The sequence below is a fragment of the Pseudonaja textilis genome, chromosome 15 (assembly GCF_049901715.1).
Source record: "Pseudonaja textilis isolate UNSWEBS1 chromosome 15, rPseTex1.2, whole genome shotgun sequence".
Lineage (NCBI taxonomy): Eukaryota > Metazoa > Chordata > Lepidosauria > Squamata > Elapidae > Pseudonaja > Pseudonaja textilis.
Window position 1 is genome coordinate 9,237,470 of NC_142004.1, and position 26,060 is coordinate 9,263,529.

General features: G+C 42.4%; 2 protein-coding genes across 4 annotated transcripts in view; both read right to left on the minus strand.

The window, feature by feature from the left end:
* The window catches only part of ADGRD1 (adhesion G protein-coupled receptor D1), a 128,941-nt gene extending 123,669 nt beyond the window's left edge, over nucleotides 1-5,272 (minus strand). The window contains exons 1-3 of one of the 2 annotated variants that reach the window (XM_087913451.1): nucleotides 4,584-5,272; nucleotides 4,437-4,473; nucleotides 983-1,066 (exon numbers count right to left, since the gene is read on the minus strand). In XM_087913451.1, the coding sequence (XP_087769577.1) occupies nucleotides 983-1,066; nucleotides 4,437-4,473; nucleotides 4,584-4,637 (175 nt within the window). In that variant the 5' untranslated portion in view covers nucleotides 4,638-5,272. The remainder of the gene's footprint in view (nucleotides 1-982; nucleotides 1,067-4,436; nucleotides 4,474-4,583) is intronic. The other variant, XM_026716229.2, reaches the window with a different exon arrangement.
* A 13,499-nt stretch (nucleotides 5,273-18,771) lies between these two features.
* On the minus strand, nucleotides 18,772-24,438 carry RAN (RAN, member RAS oncogene family). Of its 2 annotated transcripts, none has more exons than XM_026716227.2 (7): nucleotides 24,291-24,438; nucleotides 22,633-22,678; nucleotides 21,327-21,411; nucleotides 20,764-20,889; nucleotides 20,176-20,363; nucleotides 19,271-19,441; nucleotides 18,772-19,176 (listed from the first exon to the last, which is right to left on the minus strand). In XM_026716227.2, exons 2-7 carry the CDS (start codon nucleotides 22,669-22,671, stop codon nucleotides 19,132-19,134), a joined length of 654 nt encoding a protein of 217 aa, XP_026572012.1. In that variant the 5' UTR covers nucleotides 22,672-22,678; nucleotides 24,291-24,438; the 3' UTR covers nucleotides 18,772-19,131. The 2 variants fall into 2 exon arrangements, with proteins under 2 accessions (XP_026572012.1, XP_026572013.1); XM_026716228.2 differs by lacking the exon at nucleotides 24,291-24,438 and adding an exon at nucleotides 23,912-24,061.
* Between the last annotated feature and the right edge of the window lie 1,622 nt (nucleotides 24,439-26,060).

A 26,060-nucleotide genomic window follows, 5' to 3' on the forward strand; every position in this document is an offset into this window, starting at 1 on the left:
TGGCAGGCAAAGTTGATGATGGTTCAAAGAGCGATGAGTGACAAAGGCAGTGTGAATGGCATGAATGCTTGATGGAAAGACATGACAAGGATGGGTAGAAATATCAATGGATGGTCTCTCCCCCAAAGGTTGAGAAATGCACAATTTGGAGTGCAAGATCACAGCCAGGCATGAGTAATCTCTGGTAACAATGGACCAAATCTGCTTCCTCTTTGGGGTCCGGCTTTACTGCCAAAACAAGGCATACAGTCCAATTTCAAGATTGCTCAGAAATAACTCAAGTGGCTTGCACGGAGCAACAGTCTTGGGACCATCTGACTTAAAGATACATCTACAGGAAAATGGTTACATGCAATACAACACATAGGTCTATAGAACACATAAATTGGAAACTAAATGGTCCCTGCTGTTTTTTTCCTCTCCGCCAGCCAACTTCAACAGCATTTTCTATCATGAAGCAAACTAAAACGTTTCTTTTAGCCTGAGAGAAAGTTTTCACATCTGGAAAAGGGGGAAAGGAACGGTGGTTGAGTCCCAATTCTCATTTTTCCGCTGGATCAACAGCTCAAGGCAAAATGGTATTCCAACAGCCTCTGCTTTTCCATCTTCTGATGCTATGGCTTTCACAAAAACCATAACTTGTGAAATCCTTGGTGCTCCCTGAGCGTAGTTGTTTTTCTTGCAGTTTCATTACCCAACTAGGCGACATCACCAATGCTCGAAAGGGAGTGGGAATTGCAGGGGGGGAGAGGAGGAGGAGGAGGAGGAGGAGGAGGAAGGGGAAGAAGATTATGTAATTCTTGGTGCTCTTTGAGCTTGGTGGGTTTTTTTTTTTGGTTTCCCAGCTGAGTCATGAAACATCTGCAGGAAAACTTCCAAGCTCTGATAGCACCAAGGAGTCCAAAGTTCAACCTTGAGCTACAAATATTCTTTTCTATTGTTATCATATCTTATTCTTGGAGACCATCCTTCTTCAGGCTACCTCCATCTGTGTCCTTTAATTCGCGAATTCCTTCGACAGTCTCCAGAGGCCAATAATGCGATGCTTGAGCGAGAACACGGAAACCTATCAAGAAAATACAGCAGGACCAAGGTCATTCCCTTTGTGGGTAACTCAAACTATATTGTTCTGTTTGTCTTCCCCTCCCCTCTGCTTTGATCTATTTTTGGTTTTCTTGAGTTAAATTTTAAATTGAAAAATGCTTGGGTCGTGGACCTGAAGATGGGAGAAAGTATCCTCCCTTCCTCCTTTTTTTTTACTCTGATACGATGTACAGTATCTTTTGAGAAGATTCTAAGCATATCCTATCCCACACAGAAAATTATTGAAAGTCGTTGGCCTTCAAAGAACCATTTGATAAAGCAAGGTGACAATTAAGGTTGGAGACTCTGGAAAAAGTGCAGAAAAAAGCAACAAGGATGATTAGGGGCCTAGAGGCTAATTGGATATATCTAGTATGAGCCATGGTGGCACAGTGGTCAGAAGGCAGTACTGCAGGCTACTTCTGCTGACTGCCTGTTGCCAGCAGTTCGGCAGTTCAAATCTCACCGGCTCAAGGTTGACTCAGCCTTCCATCCTTCTGAGGTCAGTAAAATGAGGATCCAGATCATTGGGGGTAAGAGGCTGACTCTGTAAACCGCTCAGAGAGGGCTGTAAAGCACTGTGAAGTGGCATATAAGTTTAAGTGCTATTTCTAGTGCTATAACGAAAAGGATTGGGGGATGACATGATAGCAGCGTTCCAATATCTAAGTCCTCCCTCCATGACCAGCCCATCTTTTGTCAAGCAACATCGCTGAGATGTTTTGGGAAATGCTGAGGTATTTAGGCTGGTGAAATCCCACACTCAGGGCAAACAGCCTTGAAGAAGCTTGGCACGAACCGGATTCCACACGGCTATGCTTTTCTTCAACTATTCCCCTCCCCCCTCCCAATTCCTACCTTTGAAGCACACAGATTTATTGCCCCTGTGTTCCCCCATTTCCCTCTCCTTTCCCCATTGCATTGATGGCAGAACGGCAGCGAGGCACCAAGCCAAAGATGGTTTTGAAATCAAGGCTAGACGTGATTTCACTCGCCCTAAATGACGCTTCTCCTGAGCTGTGTATGCAGAATTTCCCACCAACATGGAAGTGGTCCTTAGTCCAATACATTTGGAGACCATCGGGTTGGACAAAGACGCACGTGTGAATACGGTAAGGATGGAACATGGGGACTTTGCCACGGGAGGCAAAAACGGATGAAGTTCAGACCTTCCCTGTCTCCTCCTGCTCTACTACCAAGTTACAGTCCTTCTACTCAACACTGAAAGAACTCAGCCCTAAGAAGCAGAGATTATACAAGCAGTAGCTATGAAAGCTGACTAAATACTTCCATGTGCAGTATAAACACTCAAGAACACAAGTGTTAAATCAACAACAAGTGAGGTAGAAATCTTGAGCTGGTAAAGAGAAGCAGGAAATAGTAAATCTTTGCTCTCAGGTGTTCAGCGAGGAACCCTGCATGGTTAGAATAACGGAATGCACTGCTATCAGAAACAAGGAGGAGGGCGGTAGCACCCATCATCCTCTACCCTGGAGCATCCTGGCTGGGGCTAATAGGAGTCAGTGTCCAGCAATATCCAGTTTGCTACAGGTTTCTCAGCTTTGCCTAAAAACAGTCGGCTTCCTGCCACGAATATTTTTAGCATGCTCCTGCAACGATTGGCGTATGTAATAGATTCTCCTTAAATTTTAGTTTTATGGCTTGCTCAGTTCCTGGCAACTCAGAAGGGAGTGTGGACAGGGATAGAAAGCTTGCTAAAAAAAAATATGGTTGTGGATTAAAAGGGGGAAAGAAAAGAAAAAAAAGACCTTGTAAGCAAGTAGCAACAGCAACGGAGCGATGAAAGTGTGCTGCCAAAGCATTCCAGAAATCTTGTAAAAATGCAAGTCTCCAAGCTCTTATAAACCACAATTTTATTTTCTCTGATGACTGGGCCCCTCCCTGTGATTTATGGAGGCTGGTGCCCATGAGGTAGGAAGTGAAATGGTGAGACAGATCCTCTTTCAATTAAAATAGGTGTAGGAACCATTAGTTTCTCCATTTTAGAATTAAATACCAAGGTAGCTTTATGCTTAGGAAGGGAGTAAAACAACAGTATAGCAGAGTTGGAAGGGACCTTGGAGGTCTTCTAGTCCAACCCCCTGCTTAAGCAGGAAACCCTAGACCATTTCAGACAAATGGCTGTCCAATCTCTTCTTAAAAACTTCCCGTGTTGGAGCATTTACAACTTCTGGAGGCAAGGAGTTCCACTGGTTAATTGTTCTAACTGTCAGGAAATTTCTCCTTAGTTCTAAGTTGTTTCTCTCCTTTATTAGTTTTCATCCATTACTTTAGGCCAGCCTTCAGGTGCTTTGGAGAATAGCTTGACTCCCTCTTCTTTGGGGCAGCCCCTCAAATATTAGAACACTGCTATCATGTCCCCGCTAGTCCTTCTTTTCATTAAACTAGACATACCCAATTCCTGTAAACATTCTTTTTTATGTTTTAGCCTCCGCTCCCATAAAAGCTACTTCAACATCTTGTAAGTGCTTATCATGGACAAAAATAATCACTCTTGGTTTAGAGAAATTAGGACAGGGAGAAAAAGGCTAGTAATTTTCATGAGAAAATTCAGTATTACTGGACTCTAAACATCATCCAATCTCAAAATTAGAAGCTCGCGTTACCTAATAGTTGAATTGGCCCCAAAGTAAACCATTTTAATAAACCCGCATTCCCTTTTGTTTATTGCAAAAATCAAACCGAGATAACAAGAGGAAGCAGACTTTCAGACAAGTCAGTTTAAAGCTGAATTTGAAAGGAAAACCTTTAAAAAATATTAATACTTGGTAATTTAGCATTGGGATCCAGAATAGAAAAATTAAAAATATCTCCATGGTGCCAAAATTGTTTGGCCAGGCACCAAAGATGGATCTCATTGTGAGACAGAAAAGGCAGGTACAGTTCAGCCACAGCTGAAAAGGTACCAGTTCACAATTCCTGCTTTAAAATGTATTCTGGGATTTGTTTGCTAGCATTAATAGTTCCTTCATTTTTCTTGTGTTAGGACAGTTGCTTACTGTCCAATCTTTGCCGAGTTGCCTAATGTACACTGCGGTTCTGTGGAGAGTTGAACTCACAGCGCCCGGTAGATTAGCACTGCCAGCACATCCCTGTTTCTGGAGACCTTCTTGAGAACTTCCAAATTCCTCCTCCACTGACTTTCAAGCCCTAAAAACAAAGCCCCTGTCTTTCTGAGACCCAACAACCTTCTCAATGCTATTTCTTGTTGCATTTGATGTTCCTCAACAATATATCTAAGCATGCTTTTGTGAGAGATGGGGAAGTCAAAGGAGAAGGATGCAGCAACCATAAAGGTTTTTCAAAGTTTCGAGATAGCAAAGATTCCTTACCAGGATTTTTTTGTAGCCAAGTACGAGTCCTGTAAACCTGCATGTTAAAAAATATATAACAGATACGTGAATAGATTTCAGAGCAGTAAACATTTCCAAAAGAGGAGAGGGAGAATAATAAAGGCCACAGGTTTTTGAGATCATTACCTGAAATAAAATCCACAAAAAGAGATAGCAAAGCTTCACCAGCCAATTTGCCATGATCCTGTTGCAAACCAGAAAAATACGACGCTGGGATGAAATCTCAGGTCACAGTATTCATAATATCATTAATAATAAAACTTCCAGTTTTCCATCATCATCTGGTCTTGTCTTTTTTCTTTTTCAAAAGGGTGTCTTCTAATCATCCGTACAACAAGACCATTCTGTCGATTGGTTTGTGGGAAGGGAGTAAAAAAAAGGAAACGAAATCCAACTCTTCCCTGAGGTCTAAGAATTAAGGTTTCAAAACGTGGAGTTCTTCTGTGTCAGATAAATCCATTCCAGAAAGAAAAGGGGGAAAAAAGGAAGAGGAATAATGAATACGGGGGAAAAAGGTGAATAAACTGGGGATGATTGCAGATGCAAGCTTCTCTTCTCCAACTTTCGCTAACGGTTTTGCCTTTTTAGATTTGCTTTCAGATGTCACTGGGTGGAAATGGAATTCGGCTTGCTTTCACACACACACACACCCCAAAAAAAGAGAGAAAGAGAGAAGAAGGTGCCTTGGAGAGTATTTAAATATTTCTTCTCTGGGGCAAACAGAGGGAGGGATTTTGTGGTGAGAGGTTGTTCATTCTTAGGAAAACCTGACAGCCTCGGGGATACACACCTCCACCCTTGTCCCGACGGAGTGTAGAGCAAAATCAAAGTGATGTCAGACTTTCTCCTCAAACTTTGTCCCATTTGGGTATTCTATTTATATCACATTACCAACAAGTGGCTTCCTCTTCTGGGTCCTAGAACGAGTCAGTTCAAAAGAATGAGATTCAGAATGAAGAATGAAATTCGGTGGTGGAAAAAGGAAGGCTCTACACTGAGGTAAGAAAAACAAAAACGCACAGGTTCAGTATAGGTGGTGACCGTGAGTCCTAGTGGACAACCATTTAAATAGGAGCCAGCCATGTGCAGCAGCTGCCAAAAAAAAGGTCAACATAGTTCTAGGTTGCATAAACAGAGGGATACTTTATAAGGCCTTGGTAAAGCCAGACTTAGAATACTGCATCCAGTTTTGGTCGCCACGGTGTAAAAAAAGATGTTGAGACTCTAGGAAAGAGTGCAGAAAAGAGCAACAAAGATGATTAGGGGACTGGAGGCTAAAACATACGAAGAACGGTTGCAGAATTGGGTATGTCTAGTTGGATAAAAAGGAGGACTAGGGGAGACATGAGAGCAGTGTTCCAATATTTGAGGGGCTGCCCCAAAGAAGAGGAGACCAACCTATCCTCCAAAGCTCCAGGAGGCAGGATAAGAAGCAATGACTGAAAACTAATCAAGGAGAGAAGCAACCTACTACTGTAGAACTAAGGAGAAATTTCCCAATGGTGAGAACAACCGACCACCGGAACGGCTTGCCTTCGGAGGTTACGGGTGCCCCATCGCTGGAGGCTTTCAAGAAGAGACTGGACAGCCATTTGCCTGAAATGGGATAGATTCTTCTGCTTGATGAGGGGGTTGGACTATATGACCTCCAAGGTCCCTTCCAACTCTGTTATTCTATTCTATTCTATTCTATTCTATCCCTTATTCTATCCTATCCTATCCTATTCTATCCCTTATTCTATTCTATCCCTTATTCTACTCTACTCTACTCTACTCTACTCTACTCTACTCTATTCTAATTCTATTCTATCCCTTATTCTATTCTATCCCTTATTCTATTCTATTCTAATTCTAATTCTAATCTATCCTTTATTCTATTCTATTCTATTCTATTCTATTCTATTCTATTCTATTCTATTCTATTCTATTCTATTCTATTCTAATCTAATTCTATTGTTGTGAAGATCCCTTATTCTATTCTATTCTATTCTATTCTATTCTATTCTATTCTATTCTATTCTATTCTATTCTATTCTATTCTAAATTCTATTGTTGTGAAGATAACCAGGGAAGCAAAAAGACACAGGCAGAGGACAAAAGAACTAAGAGGAAACCTTCAGGTTTTATACACTGATGACTTAGAAGTGAGTTAATATCATGTCTTTGATATGTAAAAAAAGATGTTGAGGCTCTAGAAAGAGTGCAGAGAAGAGCAACAAAGATTATTTTGTGGGGCTGGAGTCTAAAACATAACAATGAATAGTTTTAGAAACTGGGGGTGTCTTGTGTAATGAAGAGAAGGACTAGGGGTGACACCATCGTCATCTTCCGATACTTGAGGGGGGCTGTCACTAGAGGGCATGACCAGAAACAATGGGTGGAAATTCTTCAGAGGTAAGTCCAACCTTGAACTTAGGAGAAACTTCCTGACAGTGAGAACAGTGAATCCGTGGACTTCCAGAAGTTTTGGGCGCTCCATCACTGGAGGTTTTTAAGAAAAGATTGGACAGCTATTGGTCTGGAATGGATTAGGCTCCCTTGCTTCTGTAGGCGGTTGGACTAGAAGACCTCCAATGTCCCTCTCTGTTTTTGTTTAAGGAATTTTATTTATTTTCTATTGTTTACGTTTTGTTAGTGCTTAACAAACATCGTGTTGTCTGGGTTATTCAATTTGCTTAACAACACAGATTTGCTTAATCTCCACCTCTTTTTTTCCAAACGCTGGTAAAATAAAGTCCACGTTTGATAATATTCTGTGTCTTCTGTTTAATCTTCAGCGTAAGCCTGCACCATCTAATCTTTTCCTAATTATCTCTTTGTCTTGTTGTGTTTCTTCATTTTTCCAATATTGTGCAAATATAATCCTCGCTGCTGTTAAGACGTGCAATATTAAATATAGAGTCTGCTTATCATGTTTTTTCTGATATTATACCTAATAAAAACAATTCAAGGTTTAAAATCTACATGTTTTCCTATCATCTTTTCTAACCACTTATGTATTTTTGCCCAATTTTTTTTTTTTGGTTTTGTTTTTACCCAAATCCACTACATAGGATAATAAATGCCGTCCAATGTCTCTTCTAACTCTGTTAGTCTAACCAAAAGGAGGACTGGGGTGACATGATAGCAGTCTTCCAATATTTGATGGCTTATGACACAGAAGAGAGGCTCACACTACTTTTCAAAGCACCCCAGGGCAGGACAAGAAATAATGGGTGAAGATCATTTAAAGAAAGATCCAGCAAGGAGCTAAGGAGAAATTTCCTGACAGTGAATACCAATAATGACTGGGACAACTTGCCTCCAGAAGTTGTGGTTGCTTCACCACTGGACATTTTCAAGAAGTATAACTTTTAGCTAGACAATTTGGGATGGACATCCTTTGAATGGTGTGGGAGTAGCAATGGATTCCCAGAGGAAAAAAAATTCAGACTACAGGAACCATTTGTACCACTGAGGTGACCCTGAGGACACAGATAAACCTCCAAGTGCAAATACTTGGTGTGGCCAGTCTAGTGAAGAGAAGGACCAAGGGAGACAGGAGAGAAGTCTTCCAATATTTGAGGGGCTGCCAAAGAGAGAAAGGGGTCAAGCTATTTTCCAAAGCACCTGAAGGCCAGACAAGGAACAACAGATGGAAACTGAACAAGGAGAGATTCAGCCTGGAAATAAGGAGGAATTTACTGACTGTGAGAACAATCAACCTGTGGAACAGAAGTCGCCTTCGGAAGTTGTTGGAGCTTCATCACTGGAGGCTTTCAAGAAGAGACTGGAGTGCCCTCTGCCAGAAATGGGGCAGGGTCTCCTTGGGCGGGAGGTTGGATTAAATGACCTACAAGTTCTCTTCCAACTCTGTTCATCTGTATCTGTATGACCTGGATAACTGAGAATCTCTGTAAACGTTTAGCTATCCAATTTGGGATGAGCACCCTTCGAATGGTGTTGGAGTAGGAATGGATTTCCAGAGGAAAATTTGCAGACTGCGTGAGCCATTTGTACTGCTCAGGTGACCCTGAGGATACAGATAAACCTCCAACGTGCTTCAAGGACCCTCTGAAAGGGTGCAAATGACCAGCTCTCTGAAAGGAATATAAATCCTTCCATTCCCCACCATCTAGCCAGAGCTGAAGAAGCTTCTTGGAGAAGCAAAACATCTTCAAAAGGAAAAAGCAAGAAAGCCCCATTGTCTCCTGAAAAATAAAGCACCTTTGGGTGACTCTAAGAGATTAAACCTGCAGGTTTTTCTGCTGTAAATGACCCCAAAATCCCAACTACCTGAAAAGCAGCATGGCCCCCAGTTTCTTGATTTGCTTTAGGACCAATATCCTTGAAGTTTCGCTGCGTATTATGCAGAAAGCCTGTTTAGTATCTGAACGTTTGCCAGCTGGGGCGAATGATCCAAACTATGTCTGCTTCATTAGTTGCTCAAGTGCACCACCTTCAGGCAGAATCGTGTAGGTACAGATTAAGGAAAGATGGGGTCGAACAGAACCGAAATAGAAGTTTATTTTGCTTTCATTATCCGGACAGGAAACCTAAGGAGTTAGTAAATAACAGCATAACGGAATTGGAAGGGACCTCGGAGATCTTCTAGTCCAACCCCTTGCTCAAGCAGCAAATCCTACACCCTATTTCAGATAGTTGTGCCCAATTTCTTCTATGTTTGTCTCAAGGCAAGGAAGACCTACAGGGGCACAAGGTGTTTATTTCCAATATGCACCAGTCAGCTCTCAAAGGAGTATTCGGGAGCAAGCGGAAACAGGAAGCTGCTAAACTAATGGACAGTGCAGCGACGATTCATGGCGAATAGAACTCGCCATTGAGTTAGGTATAGTACCAGAAAATTTCTGTTGAATATTGCATGTTTTGATGGCAGCAAGAATTGTTATTTGCACAGTATTGGAAAAATGAGAAAATGCCCAGAGATGACGATGTAGTTAAAAATATATATATTAGACTGCACAGAAATGAATGGATTGACATTAAAGGTAAAAGAGAAGGAAGATGAGAATGCTTTCAAATATGGGATTTGTTTTATAAACAGTTGGATAATAGAAGTAGAAATGAGGACCTGGGAAAGCATTAATATGTAATATTAATATGCACTATTCACAAAGCATTTATGTATGTTAAATGAAAATGTACAAATAAACTCTTTTTTTTTAAAAAAAAAAAGAACTGATCATTAATACTTGGAAACTTCCAAAAGAGTTTTTTTTTCATCCTGGTTGCAGGAAAACCAGTGCAACATACCATATTTTAAATACGGAATATTTACAACGAAGCTCAGAAATGTGGATTTATTAATTTTTTAAGGGTAACTTGCTTCTAGATCCAAGGTGCACGGGCTACTTTAAGGCAAACAGATGTGCATTAGAGAACCTGAGAGGTTTTATATATTGATGACTTAGAGATGAGGTAATATCATTTTTTTTTATATGAAAAAGATACGACTGATACGACTCTAGAAAGAGTGCAGGGAAGAACAACCAGGATGATGAGGGGACTGGAGGCTAAAACATATGAAGAACGATTGCAGGAACTGGGCATGGTTAGTCTAGGGAAGAGAAGGACCAGGGGAGACAGGATAGCAGTCTTCCAATATTTGAGGGGCTGCCACAGAGAGGAGGAAGGGGTCAAGCTATTCTCCAAAGCACCTGAAGGCCAGACAAATAATGGATGAGAGTAATAATGGATGAGAGCAATGAGAGCAATCAACCCATGGAACAGAAGTTGCCTCCCGAAGTTCTGGGAGCTTCATCAGTGGAGGCTTTCAAGAAGAGACTGGACTGCAATCGGTCAGAAATGGTGTTGTAGGGTCTCCTGCTTGGGTGGGGGCGGGGTTGGACTAGATGACCTACAAGGTCCCTTCCAACTCTGTTAATCTGCAAAGGTTCCCTGAAGATGGGCTCCAGGACGAGTCTGAAACCTTGAAAGACAAAATCACTGGTTCCAGCGACCGACCCAGATTGGATCCTGCATTAAAGAGCCCGTTTGGTGTAGTGATTAAAAGCAGCAAGCTAGAAACTTGGGAGGCTGTGAATTCTAGTCCCGTTTTGGGCACAGAGTGAAGGGGGTGACCTTGGGCCAGTCCTCCTCTCTCAGTTTTTGGAAGAAGGAAGCCAGGGCAAGCCAGTTCCAAAAAATAAACTTTGCCAAGGAAACAGCTGGGACTTGTGGAAGTGATCAGTAGGAGTCCACAGAACTGGTAATAAATCTTTTTTGAATCCCACCACTGCATCCATCTTCAAGTTGTTTGAAAAAGCCCTCTGTTCGAAGATTGTCAAGACCCTGTGAAACTTTATAGTCTGTGATTTCAAAAGTCTTTTTGGAATAATCCAGCTGAGATGTTCTTGCATTCTGAGAAAATCGGAGCTTCCCACCCTCTAAAGAACCATCGAGCAGAAATGAGCAATCAGGGAATCCATGTGGTTTGTGCAACTGAGAAGTTAGTAACTTCTAGAGGCTTTGGCAACTCAGCCTGTTGGGTTTCGGAGAGAAATTGACAGTCACGGTGAGTGGTGTTTCCTGTTCATTTCTAAGAAAAGAAATGCAGGAAGCAAACCTTGGTTGTTGTGTTAAGAAATCTCTAGAACGCACCCTTCCCATTAGCCTTTTCCTCCACGTCACATTATGTCATCACCCTTGGAAGGAACATGAAGACACTGAGAACTAGACCAAAATTGGGTTCTTTTTTAGGATATGTATTCTGTCACTGAGATCCAGCCCTTCCTTCTGCAAACATATGAAGAATGGTAGGGACCTTGGAGGTCTTCTAGTCTATGATACTGCTGTCCAGTCTTTTCTTAACAACCTCCATTTTAGAGTATTCACAACTTCTCGGAGGGAAATTATTCCACTGATTAATTGTCATCCCTGTTAGGAAATTTCTCCTTAATTCCAGATTGCTTCTCTCCTTGATTAGTTTCCTTCTCTTCTTTTCTCATTTCCAGGTGGAATCTCTCCTTGATCAGTTTCCATCCATTATTCCTTGTCTGGCCTACAGGTGCCTTGAGAAAAAGCTTGACCCCTTCTTCCTCTCTGTGGCAGCCCCTCAAATATTGGAAGGCTGCTGTCTTGTCTCCCCTGGTCCTTCTCTTCCCTGGACTAGCCAGGCCCAGTTCCTGCAACCGTTCTTCATGTGTTTTAGCCTCCAGTCCCCTCATCATCCTGGTTGCTCTTTTCTGCACTCTGGAAAGTCTCAACATCTTTTTTTATAGTGTGAGGACCAAAACTGGATGCATGTCATGGTTGTCCCAAGGGTGCTTTTTCAGGAGGCAACTGGACTTTCTAGTTTTATTCTTTTGAAGACCTTCACTTCTCATCCAAGAAGCTTCTTCAGCTCTTGAAGTAGTTTCCTAAAAGTTCGGCCTCTTAGCATTTCTGGTTCGCTCTACTGAGATGGGAAGAATCCGCTCGCATCGCGCTTTCCCTTGTGAATACACACAAGGCCGTCTTTCTAGCTCGTACAGATTCTCTTCCCTCAGAACGACGCTATAGAGCACTGCACACCAGAACAACTGGACACAAGAACAGTTTTCCCCCAAACGCCATCACTCTGCTAAACAAATAATTCCCTCAACATTGTCCAACTATTTACTAAGTCTGGATTACTATTACTATTAATCTTCTCATCCTTCCTTTCACCCATCTCCTCCCACTTGTGACTGTATGACTATAATTTTGTTACTTGTATCCTTACGATTTATATTGACGGTTTCCTAGTATGATTTGATTGCTTATTGTACCCTATGATTGTCATTAAGTGTTTGACTCTTGACAAATGTATCTTTTCTTTGATGTACACTGAGAGCATTTGCACCAAGACAAATTCCTTATGTTTCCAATCACACTTGGCCAATAAAGAATTCTATTCTATTCTATTCTATTCTATTCTATTCTATTCTATTCTATTCTATTCTATTCTATTCCCATTCCCTATTCTATATTCTATGATATTCCTTATTCTATTCTATCCCCATTCTCCTGTTCTGTTCTGTTCTAGTCTGTTCTAGTCTAGCCTGTTCCTATTCTATTCTATTCTATTCTATTCTATTCTATTCTATTCTATTCTATTCTATTCTATTCTATTCTATTCTATTCTATTCCCATTCCAATTCCAATTCCCTATTCTATATTCTATGATATTCCTTATTCTATTCTATCCGCATTCTCCTGTTCTGTTCTGTTCTAGTCTAGCCTGTTCCTGTTCCTGTTCCTGTTCCTGTTCCTGTTCCTGTTCCTGTTCCTGTTCCTATTCTATCCTATCCTATTCTATAGGACAATGCCGCATTTTGGAACTGGAAACTGCCGTGTTTAAAGCAGCTCTCCCCCAACCCACACTCCAGGAATTGCAGGGAGCAAAGCTAATCTGATGTGACACCCAGGGCCTCCTTAGAAAAATTGTGTTCTGCCACGAGAGGAGGAGAAACTCATCGCCTTGCCATTACTCAGATCGGCTCAGGTCCCATCAGATGGAAAGAAGCTAGCTCCATCGGGGGCCGTTGCTAATTAAAATGGTCCGTTGTTTTTGCACGAAAGAGGCGGGGACCGTGGAAAGGGTCATCGCAGGAGGCAGCCCAAGTCAAGTTTCACAACCATCGGCAAAAGGCTGCCCAAGCTCTGCACATCTCCGATTACCTCCAGCCAATATGGCAAATGGGGTTCCTTAATTCGAAACACGGAGAGGTCAACGGGACGGCGAGGCTGATGGCTGTTTTTCCTCTTGAATGCCCCCTTGTCACCAATAAGAGTTGCATTCCTTTTTTTTTTTCCCCTTCGGAGTCTTCCTTCTGTTTGTCGTTTGACGTTTCCAATCAAGCTCTTTTTTATTCAATGCGATCACGCGCAATTGATTCTGCTAATTCTTCGCTGGAGGGCAGCCCGTTAATTGCAAGGCAGATCGAATTTCTCCTGGTCCCTCCATTTCCTATGTTTTGGGGTCTGATGAGATAATGGAACTGGAGAAGTTGAGAACGGGCATTCAAGTTGCGATTAGTGTCCCTCCTTCAACGGCCAGGGATGTGCCGTTTTATTACTAGTATTGGCAAACATCTTTTTGACTGCGTTAAGTGTTAAAGGAAAGCTGCCTGATGTGTTTATCACAGGCATAGGCAGAATAACAGAGTTGGAAGGAACCTTGGAGGTCTTCTAGTCCAACCCCTTGGACTAGTCCTTATGTTATTTCAGACAAATGGTTATCCAGGTTCTTTTTGAAAGCCTTCAGTGACGGAGCAGCCACAACTTCTGAAAGCAAGTTGTTTCACTGGTTGATTGCTCTCACCATTAAGACATTTCTCCTCATTTCTAGGTTGGTTCTCACCTTGGTTAGCTTCCATCCTTTGTTTCTTGTCTTGTTTTTTGGTGCTTTGGAAAATAATTTGATTCCCTCGTCTTTGTAGGAACCCCTCAAATATTGGAACACTGCTATCATGTCTCCCCTAGTCCTTCTTTTCATTCGACTGCACATACTCAGTTCCTGTTTAGCCTCGTCTCCTAATAATCTTTGTTGTTCTTCTCTGCACTCTTTCCAACATCTTTTTTATATTGTGGTACCCAAGATCGGATGCAGTATTCCAAAGTGTGGTCTTTGTAAAGTAGCACCAGAACTTCATCTGATTGTAGTTCTTTCCCTCTATTAATCATAAGGCAGGAGGGAAAACTTATTGGCATGCTGCTGTGTGATAAGCCCTGGCTGGTGTAAGCTTCTGTTTAATCATACTGTGCCTTTTGCTGTTGGTGTTCTTAATGATTAATCTATGCTAATTGCTTATATGCCAGACTTCGTTCAGAAGAATCTGTATTAATTGGATGCTTTTATCTCATGTTCCCAGCCAGTTTTAAACATTTTTACAATGTTTTGCACAGCAAGAAATTTGCAATTTATTGATCTTTTTTGCTCTGGTTGAACACCAGGTTTACCCAGCCGTGTGAATACAATCACCATGGTCTGCAAGCTAGGATTGATAAGATAGGCCAGATGTGGCTTGTTCAACCAAGGTACTGAGTAAATCCTGTCCTGGAGTACAAGGGAGGTAGATTGCAGGTAAAAAGCTGATGGCGGGTTCAATTCTCCATAAAAGTATAGTCTAGAACAGGGGTGGGCAAACTTTTTGGCTCGGGGGCCTCATTGACTTTTAAAATTTGACAGACGGGCCGCCACCTGGTGTCGAAATGCCTGTCATTACAAGTCAAAATCAAATGAATGCAATCATTCAATCATTCACATCAAACCTTAATTCTGTACCAATCTTTGGCGGGCCGGATTAAAAAGACCAACGGGCCGGATGTGGCCCCCGGGCCGTAGTTTGCCCACCCCTGGTCTAGAAGCATTGGGCCCATAGATGTAAACCAGTGGTGAGGTTCAAAAATTTTTACTACCGGTTCCATGGGCGTGGCTTGGTGGGCATGGCAGGGGAAGGATTCTGCAAAATCCCCCTTCCCTCCCCACCTCACTAGCCTGCTTTCCAGCTCTGTTCTCCTGTGCAGAGCAACCAAAGGAGACCCAGCCGATCAGCTGGGACTCAATGGGAGGCAGAGAAGAGATGGGGTTGGCGGGGCCAGTCACAGGTAGGATTGGCCGGTTCTCCAAACTACTCCAAATTTCCGCTACTGATTCTCCAGAACTGGTCAGAACCGGCTGAATCCCATCTCTAATGCAAACATATGCAAGGATTTAAAAGCAGCGGTCTGGTGCATGAAATGTTACCTATTAGACTTGGGGGAGGGAGATTTTGGGATAGGCGGGAGGGAAATGCTTTTGGCAAACCAATTTGGAGAGAAAGAGAAATTTCTTTTTTTGGATATGCAGAGTAAAGAGAATAGCAATAGCTCTTAGTCATATGTACCGCTTTATAGTGCCTTCCAGCCCTCTCTAAGTGGTTTACAGAGTCAACCCATTGCCCCCAACCATCTGGGTCCTCGTTTTACTCACCGCAGAAGGAGGGAAGGCTGAGTCAGCCTTGAGCCTGGTGGGATTCGATCTGCCAAATTGCAGTAGGGGTAGCTTGCAGTACTGCATTCTAACCACTGCACCACCAAGGCTTGATAAGAGGAGATAGGCTTAATGAAGAAAGATCCAATCGAGAATTAAGGGGAAATTTCCAGACAGTGAGAACAAATCAGAGGAACTGGTTGCCTTCAGAAAATATGGGGTGCTCCATCCCTGGAGGTTTTCAAGATACTGGACAGCCAGTATAATAGAAGGTCTCCTGCTTGGGCAAAAAGGTTGGACTAGAAGACCTCCAAGGCTTTTTTTCCAATTGTTAATTCTGTAATTCTACATTTTCGCTTGGACGTTATCAGCTACTCTCGGCTCTGAACTCAAATTAGCTCAAAGTGCTTGTGCTGCAACAAAGAGCATAATGCTTGAATGGAAGCAGAGCACCACCGTGTGGTCTTCACACTATTTGTGAAATGACGAAAGCCACAGAAGTCTTTCCTCCTCTTAGTTGATCCAGGCACAGTAATTCAAGCAGAGCCAAAGGGAGGAAAAATAATTGGCTTCTACGACGAATACGATGATTTAACAGAGATGCTCAGGGTCCATCAGCTCAAAAAGAATGATTCACTTCCAATTCCATGATGTAAAAAAAAAAAAATTAAAATCCCAGAATCCAAAGGGAAGTTGGTCACGAGGAAGCTGAATCAACAATGAGTAAGCTGGTGACTCCAACTTGAGACTCCAACTTGAAGAGGTGAAAGCCATCGAGGAACTGTTATACGGTGTGGTGGAGAGCAGACTTCAAAATTTGGGAGACTTCTGGATAAAAAGTTTTCTTTTTATTTGGACATTTGTGATGTTTGAGATTGGGGTGTCCTTGTGGACTGACTTCAGTAGACAGTTTAGACCAGGGCTTCTCAACCGCAGGGCAACTCAAGGGCAACGCTCAGAATTTCCCGTGGATGGGCCTCAACTTCCAAATTTCCCAGCCAGCATGCTAGTTGGGAAATTATGGGGATTGAAGTTCACCCATCTTCAAGTAGCCAAGGTCGAGAAATGTTGGTTTAGACATTACAAGTGGGCTCAAATGGGCCTTAGGACCTTGTGATGCATGGAGGATGAGGTGACTTTACACAGATGAAACATATGTAATGGATTTTGTACAAACACGTACGTGGATCTCTGGGATATCAATGTCCAATTCACATTTCTTCTTGGTTGGATTCGTATTTTGGAACAAAAGACATGAAGCAAATATATTACTGTTTAGGAAGTGGCTCAAAAACATATTTTCCAAGCCTTTTAAATGCTGCTGTTCTGGTTTATTTTATTGTAAGGTATATTTTTATTTGGCTCTTAAGCTGCCTGGAACCACTATAGTAATTTAGATCCTCCAAGTAAATAACTCTATTCCACCATCTCCCTTTGAGTAATGTTGTGCTTTTAACTGACAGAACTATGGGCCACTTCAAAAATTAGAGGTTGCCATCTCTATTGGTTGAAATGCAAGTCCCATTTTCAGGACACAAAAAGTAACTGTTCCTACCTTGCTAAGAAGAGATAAGGTGCCTTTTTAAGACCAATTTATGAGTGAACAATAACCGTTGGGGGGACAAGTTTCGATCCCCACCCTTAAAACAGGATCCACCATAAATTTGATGAGTGTGCAATGCTTCCTCTCTGCTTCTGTAATTGAGCACTTTTTTTTCCTGAACATTCTCCCTTAGTTGAGACACTGGCAACCATTTCTCCCCAAACTTATGTCTTGTGTAGTTTTTGTTTTCTAACGAAATATTTATATCCTGTTGTTTCACCAATGACAGCATTTCAGGTAGCTCAAGATGCAGCACATGCAGACCCTAACTTGGTTAGGCGTTCCATTTTGTGGATTAAAAGATTCAAAGACTGAAATTATATCAGGTTGAGGTGTAACATAAAGGTTCAAGCCTAGCCAGGCTGGGATCCTGTTGCCTGTGGTATTTAAACATAGAACACGTTTGCCGATTCTCTTGAAGGCGAGACGAATTAGAAGCAAGTCAGGCTTGCTTTCTTCTGTCTCAGTTCAGTTCAAATATGCTGCTGCTGCTGCTTTTTCACCTACAACCAGAATCCCAACCAACAGCTGTTCAACTACGGCAACTGGGTTGCTATTATAGGCAGCCCTACCCAGCGAAAGCCTGTTCCTCTTTAATAGAGGAAATGTCTGGTCTCAAAACGGGATTTGCAGTCAGCGAGGACTGCTTGGATCATAAGCTGGGTGGTTTTCATGCCATCACACAGCAGGAAATGCACAAGACTCCTTGGTTGTGCCCACTCAACCTCCATATTTGCAACCCTTCTCTTACAAAAATATTAGGCGAGCAACTGGCCAAGAATAGGTTCCTCGTTCCTGCTCTAGAGGCTGAAGATGTGGTCCTAGTTGATCAGTTTAGTCAACCTTTACAGAAGACAATCATGTCAAACTCACAATGCTACACATCTGTCTTTTCCCCAACACAAACAGTACCTACAGGTATCTACCTTGGTGCCCGTAAGGATCTCTGCTTTTTAAAATTGTTTGAGATGAGATGCTACATGTTGAGGCACCAGTCCTCGGTAGGATCTCTAAATTTATTTCCAGGGCTGGCAGTAGCCTCTCTGGCCTGCAATGATGGTTTGTTATCCTCCCTTTAATCAGCTTCAAGAAAATGCACCCTTCCCCTTTAACCAGACATTAACAATTAGCAGCATGTCAGGTAGGGTTTGGTGGTTGCAGGCAGTCACCAAGATAGAAGAAATACATGTTCAGACCTAAGAATCATCCACTTTTAACGACCTCATAATCCCTTGCGGGGTGGAGTCTGGGCAACTGAATGGAGCTAGCAGTGTTTTAATGGCCAGATACCCTTCCAGTCGCCAATGCAGGGTTTTGTTCAGCAGATATATTCTCAATGTGCCGAGAGAGAGAAATATCTGCCTCTACCTAGGATCAAACTCACAGCCTCCTGACCGTGAGGCAAGAGCTCCACCTCTAGGCCACCGCATCACCCTTTAGACCCAAGAATGTTTCTCAAAAATTAATCTGACTGAAGCAGCCCTTTTCATAATTTCATCTAGCATTCAATGATTTGCCTCAAGTCTAGAAACCCAGAGGGTGGCATCTATTGTACGCTTCGGATCTACCTGCAACGATTATTTAGGCCAAACCAAAATGAGACTTAGGCTCATAAATTCATTTAGGCCAGAAAACTAGCTTAAAATTAAGATGCTGAACTATGAGCTTGAGTTACTACCTGTGTGGAGAAATCTTTTAGAAGGGAAGTGGCTTATTGTTATTTTTTTTTAATTTCCAAATCTTGCTCCAAATAATTATCCTTTGAAAGAGCCGCTTGATTGGGTACTTGAAATACAACTTTATTATGATCTAAACAAAAAGGAATGGGAATGACAGTAACAAACAAGATTTACCACAGAATACTGTGATGAGACTGCAGCAGTCAGATTTGTAACTCAAATGTGGAGTAAATTTGCAGTCCAAAACAGCTAAATATGCAGGTCCAAAAATGAAGGAATTTTATTTTAACTTCCACATTCACACACCAAACCCCATTCTCTCTTTCAGCATCCCAAAGATTGAAGCACATGTTCTGGTCAGCTAGAATAATAAAGTGGCAAACACGCTGCACCACTGACATCACAGGACAGTTGCCTATAAAACTAGACTTCTGACGCTGGGCTCCAGCTTCGTCTCCCTCACAGGTCATCATCTTCGTCTGGCAGTGCAGTGGTCTGAGCAATCTGGAAGACGGGAAAAGAAAAGGTCAAGAGCTCTGGAAAAAAATGTCCAGGCCATAGGAAGGGGGCAAAGGCCTTTTTTTTTTTAAAGGGCTACCTGTAAATCTTGCTCATACTGTGCTGCCAACGCTGGATCCATAACAACTTCTGGGGGTGCGAGAGCAGGCATGGCAACAAATTCCAGGTTGGGATCTCCAATGAGCTTTCTCGCCAGCCAAAGGAAGGGCTTCTCAAAGTTGTAGTTACTCTTGGCTGAAATGTCATAGTACTAAATACAAAAAAAAAGGTTACAGAGAGGGAGCTTGAGTTAGCAGAGATTAAGGTATCGGTTATCCCCTGCAGGTGACTTCTCTCACTTCTCTACTGTGCATTGGCGGTTTGTGTTCTGAGAAGATGCACTTCGCTCGTTTGACTTACTTTAAATCTATCACCCTAAGATAGGTGCCCACTTTTATTGGAATTGAGAGTTCAGAGTAAGCAGAGTGGAAGAGAAAAATCACTTCAGGAATCCTTGCCAACTCAATGAAAGATTGATAGAATATTTTTAGCTCAGGATTGAACTGGGTGGGGGGTCTTTGATGTTCTCTGAGCTATTTTTCTTGCAAACCTTTCATTGTGAATTTCGTTCTATGTATACTGTGTATATACACGTACAATGACAGTAACGAATTCAATTACCAAAGTAGGTAACACTGATGTTTCCTAGTTGTGTAATGAAACGTCTGCATAAATCAATTATGGGTATTATTATTTTGCTTCAATTACATTACATAATCTGTAAAAAGGAAAGAGGGCTTTCCCCCTCCCCAATACAAGAAGCACTTAACAAATGTTTGTTGAATTAAACTGCAGACCTTCCAGAATTAAAGATGCAAAAGAGGCACGTTTGGTAAGGGTGTGTGTGTCCCTGGTGCTTTCTGAGCTTAGTTGTTTTCTTGCAGACATTTCCTTACCCAAACTAGCTCACATTAACATCTGTGAGCTAGAAGAGATTCTTCTTACCTGCAGGTTCTTCTTCCTGTGAAAGACAATGGACTTTGCTTTGACTTTCCTATCTTTAATATCCACTTTATTACCGCACAAAACTATGGGGATGTTCTCGCACACTCGTACCAGATCTCTATGCCAGTTGGGTACGTTCTTGTATGTTACCCTTGATGTTACATCGAACATTATGATGGCACATTGAGCTAGAAGGTAAAGCCATGGGCAGTATTAGTCAATGGGATAGAAGGATCACAACATACAGTTCTAATATTAAAGCAATTTTTATATAAAAGTGCGCCCAAATGTTTGCATTGTTACTTCCACAGTATCCTAACCTTAATGCAGATTCATTTTGATGTAGTTTCTCACCAAGTTTCAAAATATAGGATGCTCACAGGTAATAAATCTTGAATTACTATCATCTTTTAACATAAATATGAAAACACAATTCTAAAATTTTGATAGAAAAGAGAAATGGGAACACTTAAGTTATTGAAGTTTCAGACTGAAGTAGCATAGTCTTTATTTCCTGTTCACAAATGCTTGTTCAGATAACCTATTTATTTACTAAATGCATGACGCTCCTGTCACTCTTGAACTGACCTTGAATGTAGTAACCATCCCGCAGACCTCCAAACTTTTCTTGACCAGCTGTGTCCCATACATTAAATTTAATGGGACCTCTGTTAGTGTGGAACACCAGAGGGTGAACTTCAACTCCCAAAGTAGCTACAACAAAACAAGGTGTTAGTTGCTATACTGCATGTGAAGGTACAACACAAAGCTTTCAAGGATTATTTCTAAGTTATTTATCTATCTTGGGCCTGTCTGCATCTTGTCTACAAATTGTTACTAAGCAACTTTTCTTTAAAAGTTATTTGCTTTTATTTTTAAGATGTTTTCCCCAGCAGTTTGACCCCTTTTTCTCTTTTCACTCACCCCACTCCCTGATTCACCAGGAGATGAAAAGGCTAATTATGGCTCAGATGTCTTTTCATCTCAAAAAAAATATGAGACCCTAGACCCTTCGAATGTACAGACCATATAACTATATAGATATCTAACATTTTACACTCCAGTTACAGTTTAGATCTGGTCCTCTGAAAGGTAAGATAGGTATCAAAATCATTTTAATGTGTCTAGATGACTTAAAACAGTTTACATACCTACATACTTCTTCTCAAATTCACCAGTCAAGTGGCGCTTCACAAATGTTGTTTTACCAGTGCCACCATCGCCAACCAAAACAAGCTGGAAAAAAAATGATTTTGTAAGAAAATTGTCTTATGCTAATATTTTTTCTACCAGTATCAATCTTACAAAACAGAAATATATATCAACTCTGTATGCTATAATTGTTACAGAATACAGCATAAAGATCCAGATGTAAATTTTTATAGACATAAAATTGGCTAGGCTAGTAACTCTGATACAATTAACCAGATGTATCCACAAACTATTACATAAGCCATCACATCCAAAACAGGATTATTTCAAAATAAAGCATTGATAATAAAAAACTAAAATATATTCAAAATTTCAGATATATGCCTTGCAAGATATTCAAGTTGTGGCAACAAATTAGCAGAAAAATGTTTCTTGAAATAAACAGTAGCTAATTGATTTATGTTATGTATTTTCCCATCTTGATGTTTTATTGGCAAACATGTATTAATCTAAGGAAAATCTAAGCAAAAGAATGGTTTATATATAGAGCTATTAACTTTGCTTTATTTCCATTTCTTTGAAATTACTCAAAAGGACTAGAAAACTCACATCTAAATATTTCTATGTTCTTGACATAAATTATAAAATTTATAAAATTTTACAATTAAAGGCACCCACCAGAGTTTGTAATAGAATAGTGAATAACCAATATTTGGAAAATATTAAATTATAGTATAGTATGTATAATCTTTCCTATATTTACAAATACAATTCAACTTTTAAAAAAGTTTACTAATCTACTAAAAAGCACTACCTTCACTCTCCAATAGGAATGCATCAAAAGAAATTCCTTCAACATAAATAATCAGAGATAACACGATTCATTAAAAATTACAACATTTGGATAGCAATCTGACAGTCTCTGAGTTGGGACTAAACTGTGTATTCCAGCATTAAAACCTACAAATACATAAGAAAACAGGCATACAGTGTAGGCCACAAGCCTATTTGGGAATCAGATTGGTCATATTTTACATATCTGTCCTCTAAGAAACCGTATCAAATTTCTAACCACATAGTCAGCCATCAACAGAGTTAAAATAAATTTACGTTCCATCTAGAACAGGCATTTCTTTGAAGCAAAACAACAACAGCCCAAAAAGGAGCTTGGCATACGCCAGAAAAGAATTCCTGTGGATTTGCAAACCAACAAAGAAAGTCTGGAGGCCCGGCTTGCTATGCAGGTTTTCCCCAGGCCAAAATTATTAGAAAAAACAGGGTGAAAAGGAGGCCGCTAAGCCCTACCTTAAACTGCACTTGGGGTTCTCCTTGTGGGGCGGCCATGCTGCGTCTGTGGGAAAGAGCAAAGCATGAGTGGAGAGGTGGCAATAGACACTCTGAAGCGCATGGCTTGCTCGGCTCTCCATCCGGGTCGAGGAGGAAGCAGCAGTAAATGGCGGCCTGCAGGGAGGGAGAGGGCTGGCCAGGTTTTTGTATGCGTCCCCCCCCCCCCAACACACACACACACCTTCCAGCCCTTATAAAAACAACAAACACACACAGCCACATTCCACACAAAACTGCACAACCAGGGCCTTGTCAGAGATGATGAAAAACAGACTGAAAAAATGACCGGACTAAGGGGGGAAAAGGGAAAAGGGGAGAATGGGCCCAGCTGCAAAATCAAATCACCTCTTTTCCTTTTATAGGAATATGCACTTCCTCCCCCACCCACCCCTTCCAGGCATCCCAAGTCTGAAGGCAAAAGAGAGAGTGCCCTTAGAAAAGGAAACCCCCCACACCTTTCTTGGCACCCCACCCAAGGCAAAAGTCTGGGGGGCAGAAAAGAGTCCCCCTTTCTTGGCATATCCGCTAAAGGAAAGTCAGGAGAGGAGAAGGAATTTGACAAGGGAGCCCCCTCCCACCTTAATGGGATCCCCTGAAGGGGCATCTCCCCCCTAAAGACAAAACTGGGGAGGACACAAGGGAGCCCCCAAAAGGGACGGCTCCCTTTCTCGGCATTCCCCGCCCCCACCAAGGTAAAAATCTGAAGGGTAGAAGAGTCCCCCTTTCTTGGGATCTCCCCAAAGTAAAGTCTGGGGGATTAGAAGACAGATTTCCCTTACGAGGGGGGGGTCCCCAGCTTTCAAGGCAAAATGCCGAGGGAGGGGGCAGAAGAGAGCTCCCCCAAAGGCAGCTCCCCCACCTTTCTTGGGACCCCTTGAATGAAGAAATCGGGACTGGGGGAGGAGGCAAAACAGAGAGCCCCCTCCAGAAGTAGGGTGCCCCCTCCCACCTTTCTTGGTATTCTCCCCCAAGTAAAAGTCTGGGGGGATCAATAAATAAGAGCCCCCGCCCCAAAAGAGCACCTTCTTCCACCATATAAGGAAACAGTCTGGAAGGGGTAGAAGAGAGACCCCCCCAAAAAGCGCCCCTCCTTATCTTTTTAGGCCTCTCCCCTTTTAAAGGGAGGGGGAAAAACCACATGGAGGCTGAAGACTCCCCCCTCCCCGAAAGGCGCGCCCTTTTTCCCCAGGATCCCCCTCCATCCACCGCCCCCCTCCCGACCCCTTTTTCGACTCACCTCCGAAGAAAAGAGATCGAGCTGCGTTTGGGCGCCCATTTCCTCCCCACTCCCCGCGCATGCGCACAACGCCCTCCTCGCGTTCTCTCTCTCTCTCTCTCTCTCTCCCCCCCCCACCAGCCGCCGCCAACGGCCTCCCGCCAACCGCCGTCTCTCGCCCACCCGCCCCGCGCGTGCGCCTCAGGGCCCCCTCCCTTCTTTCCTCGTGGCCGTGTGTGTGTGGGGGTTATCCGGAAGGCCTTTCCCGCCCTTTTGGGGGGTCGGGTGGAGGTGGGGGGTGAGGAAAAGAAATGAGGAGAGGCAGGCCTCGCCGTTCCCCGCGAGGTGGGCGAGCCCGTCCGCGGCCTTCCTTATTCCTCGCTTTCGCCGGGCGGGTTACCTTCTCGGGACGTCTCGTTTGCTTGCTTTGCCTTCCCTTCCCTTCCCTTCTTTCTCCGCTGGCGGTTGCCGCTGTTACTGAGGGGAAGCGGGCGGGCGGGCTGCGAAGGAAGATGGCGGAAGCGCGCTAGTTCAAATCGCCCTGAAAGAACCAGCAGCAGCAGCGGAGGACCGGGAGCGAGCACGCCGGTCACGTTAGTCGCGCGGGGAATTAACCAATCAGAGAGAGGGGCTTAGCGTCACGCCTGCGTAGTGGGAATGCCTCGGAGAACTTGGCCCAGGCTCACTTCTTTTTCTTTTTTCCTTTTGCTCTCTCGCTGCGCAGAAACCCCCCCCCACCGCCTTTCTCGACTGAGAGAGTGAATGCGCGCGCCTTCTCCGATAACTCCGCCCACCCGGGTTGGGGTGCGCCTGCGCGGTGGCGTGCGGGCGTTCTGGCGCGAAAAGGGAACGTTTTTCAGCCCCCACCCCCCGAGCGCGCTACTATTTTAGATTTAATATGCTGCCCAAAAGGAGGAAAATAATCGTAATCATAATATTTTTTTAAAAAAAAAAACCAGCAATGCAAAGGGCGATGCAAAATGCCTTGGGCATCAGCATGGTGCTTCTTTCTTGCCACCTTGTCTGATTGCAAAATGAGGCTTAGCTTGCCTTGGGATGGAAGATGGGCTATGTAGTCCAGCATTGCAAAGTTAGGAAACAGAGGGACTTGGGGGAGGGGCTGCTCTTTTCCCATTCGTGGGGTCTTTTCCCCATTCATGGGGCCTGGGAACCAATCCCGCGTGGGTGCCTGAAAACAACACCTTTTTTTAAAATAATTTTATTTGTAATTTTTTTCTTTAACATCCATAAGTGCTTAGTGGACAGTCAATATATTTTGCATACAATTCTATAGGGATATTACCATTTAGATATACATAATACTTTTTCAGCTGCTAACATTTGTGTATGCATAGTAATCGTACTCTGTTCTATTATAATTCACTATACATAATATTTCCCCAAATTCTACTTTCTACTTTTTTTCTAATGCTTATTAGATTAACCACCATGTTAAAAAGTATTCTATGTCAGGACAAGAAGCAGTGGGTGGAAATTAATAAAGGAGAGAAGCAACTTAGAACTAAGGAGAAGTGAGAACAATTAACCAGTGGAAAAACTTGCCTCCAGAACTCCATCACTGGAAGTTTTTAAGGAAAGATTGGACAACCATTGGCCCGAAATAATAGAAGGTTTCCTGCCTAAATGAGGTTGGACTAGAAGACCTCCAAGATCCCTTCCATTTCTGTTATTTTATTCAATTCTATTCATCATCTCTTGCCCTGGGGGAACTTAGGATGGGTACTCTAGAGATCCAACAGCAAGAGACAGATGCTGTGGCAAGGGAAATATTTAGATTAAATAAAAATGACAAAAGGAATTACAAGATACCAGAGGTAAAGCAGGACAGATTCACCAAAAAGCTAATAAGTGTTGAAATTTTAAAAAAGGCAAAACTCTCAATCTGTTGGCACCCAAGATCATAATTTATTCTCAACAATTAAAATGTTTCTTTCTGGAAATGCCTCAGTTGGCCTCTAGAGGTCAGAAAGGAAGTTTGCATTTTATTTCATTCCATTTCTGTACATTGTTCTAAAAGCCTTGAAATCATTTATGTTTCTCTTCTAACTTTGTCCTCAGGATCAGTCCATTAAAATGTAAATATTTTCTGCTGTGGCAAGGCACCAATCCTGTTACAGGTAGTCCTTGACTTAACAGATCATTTAGCGAG

Coding starts and splice junctions, on each gene's coding strand:
- RAN (XM_026716227.2), bottom strand. CDS start 22,671: ATGGCCGCCCCACAAGGAGAACCCCAAGTGCAGTTTAAG. Junction 20,890..21,326: donor ATTTGAGAAGAAGTATGTAG/GTATGTAAACTG, acceptor GTTTTGTTGTAG/CTACTTTGGGAGTTGAAGTT. Junction 19,177..19,270: donor AGTATGAGCAAGATTTACAG/GTAGCCCTTTAA, acceptor CCCGTCTTCCAG/ATTGCTCAGACCACTGCACT.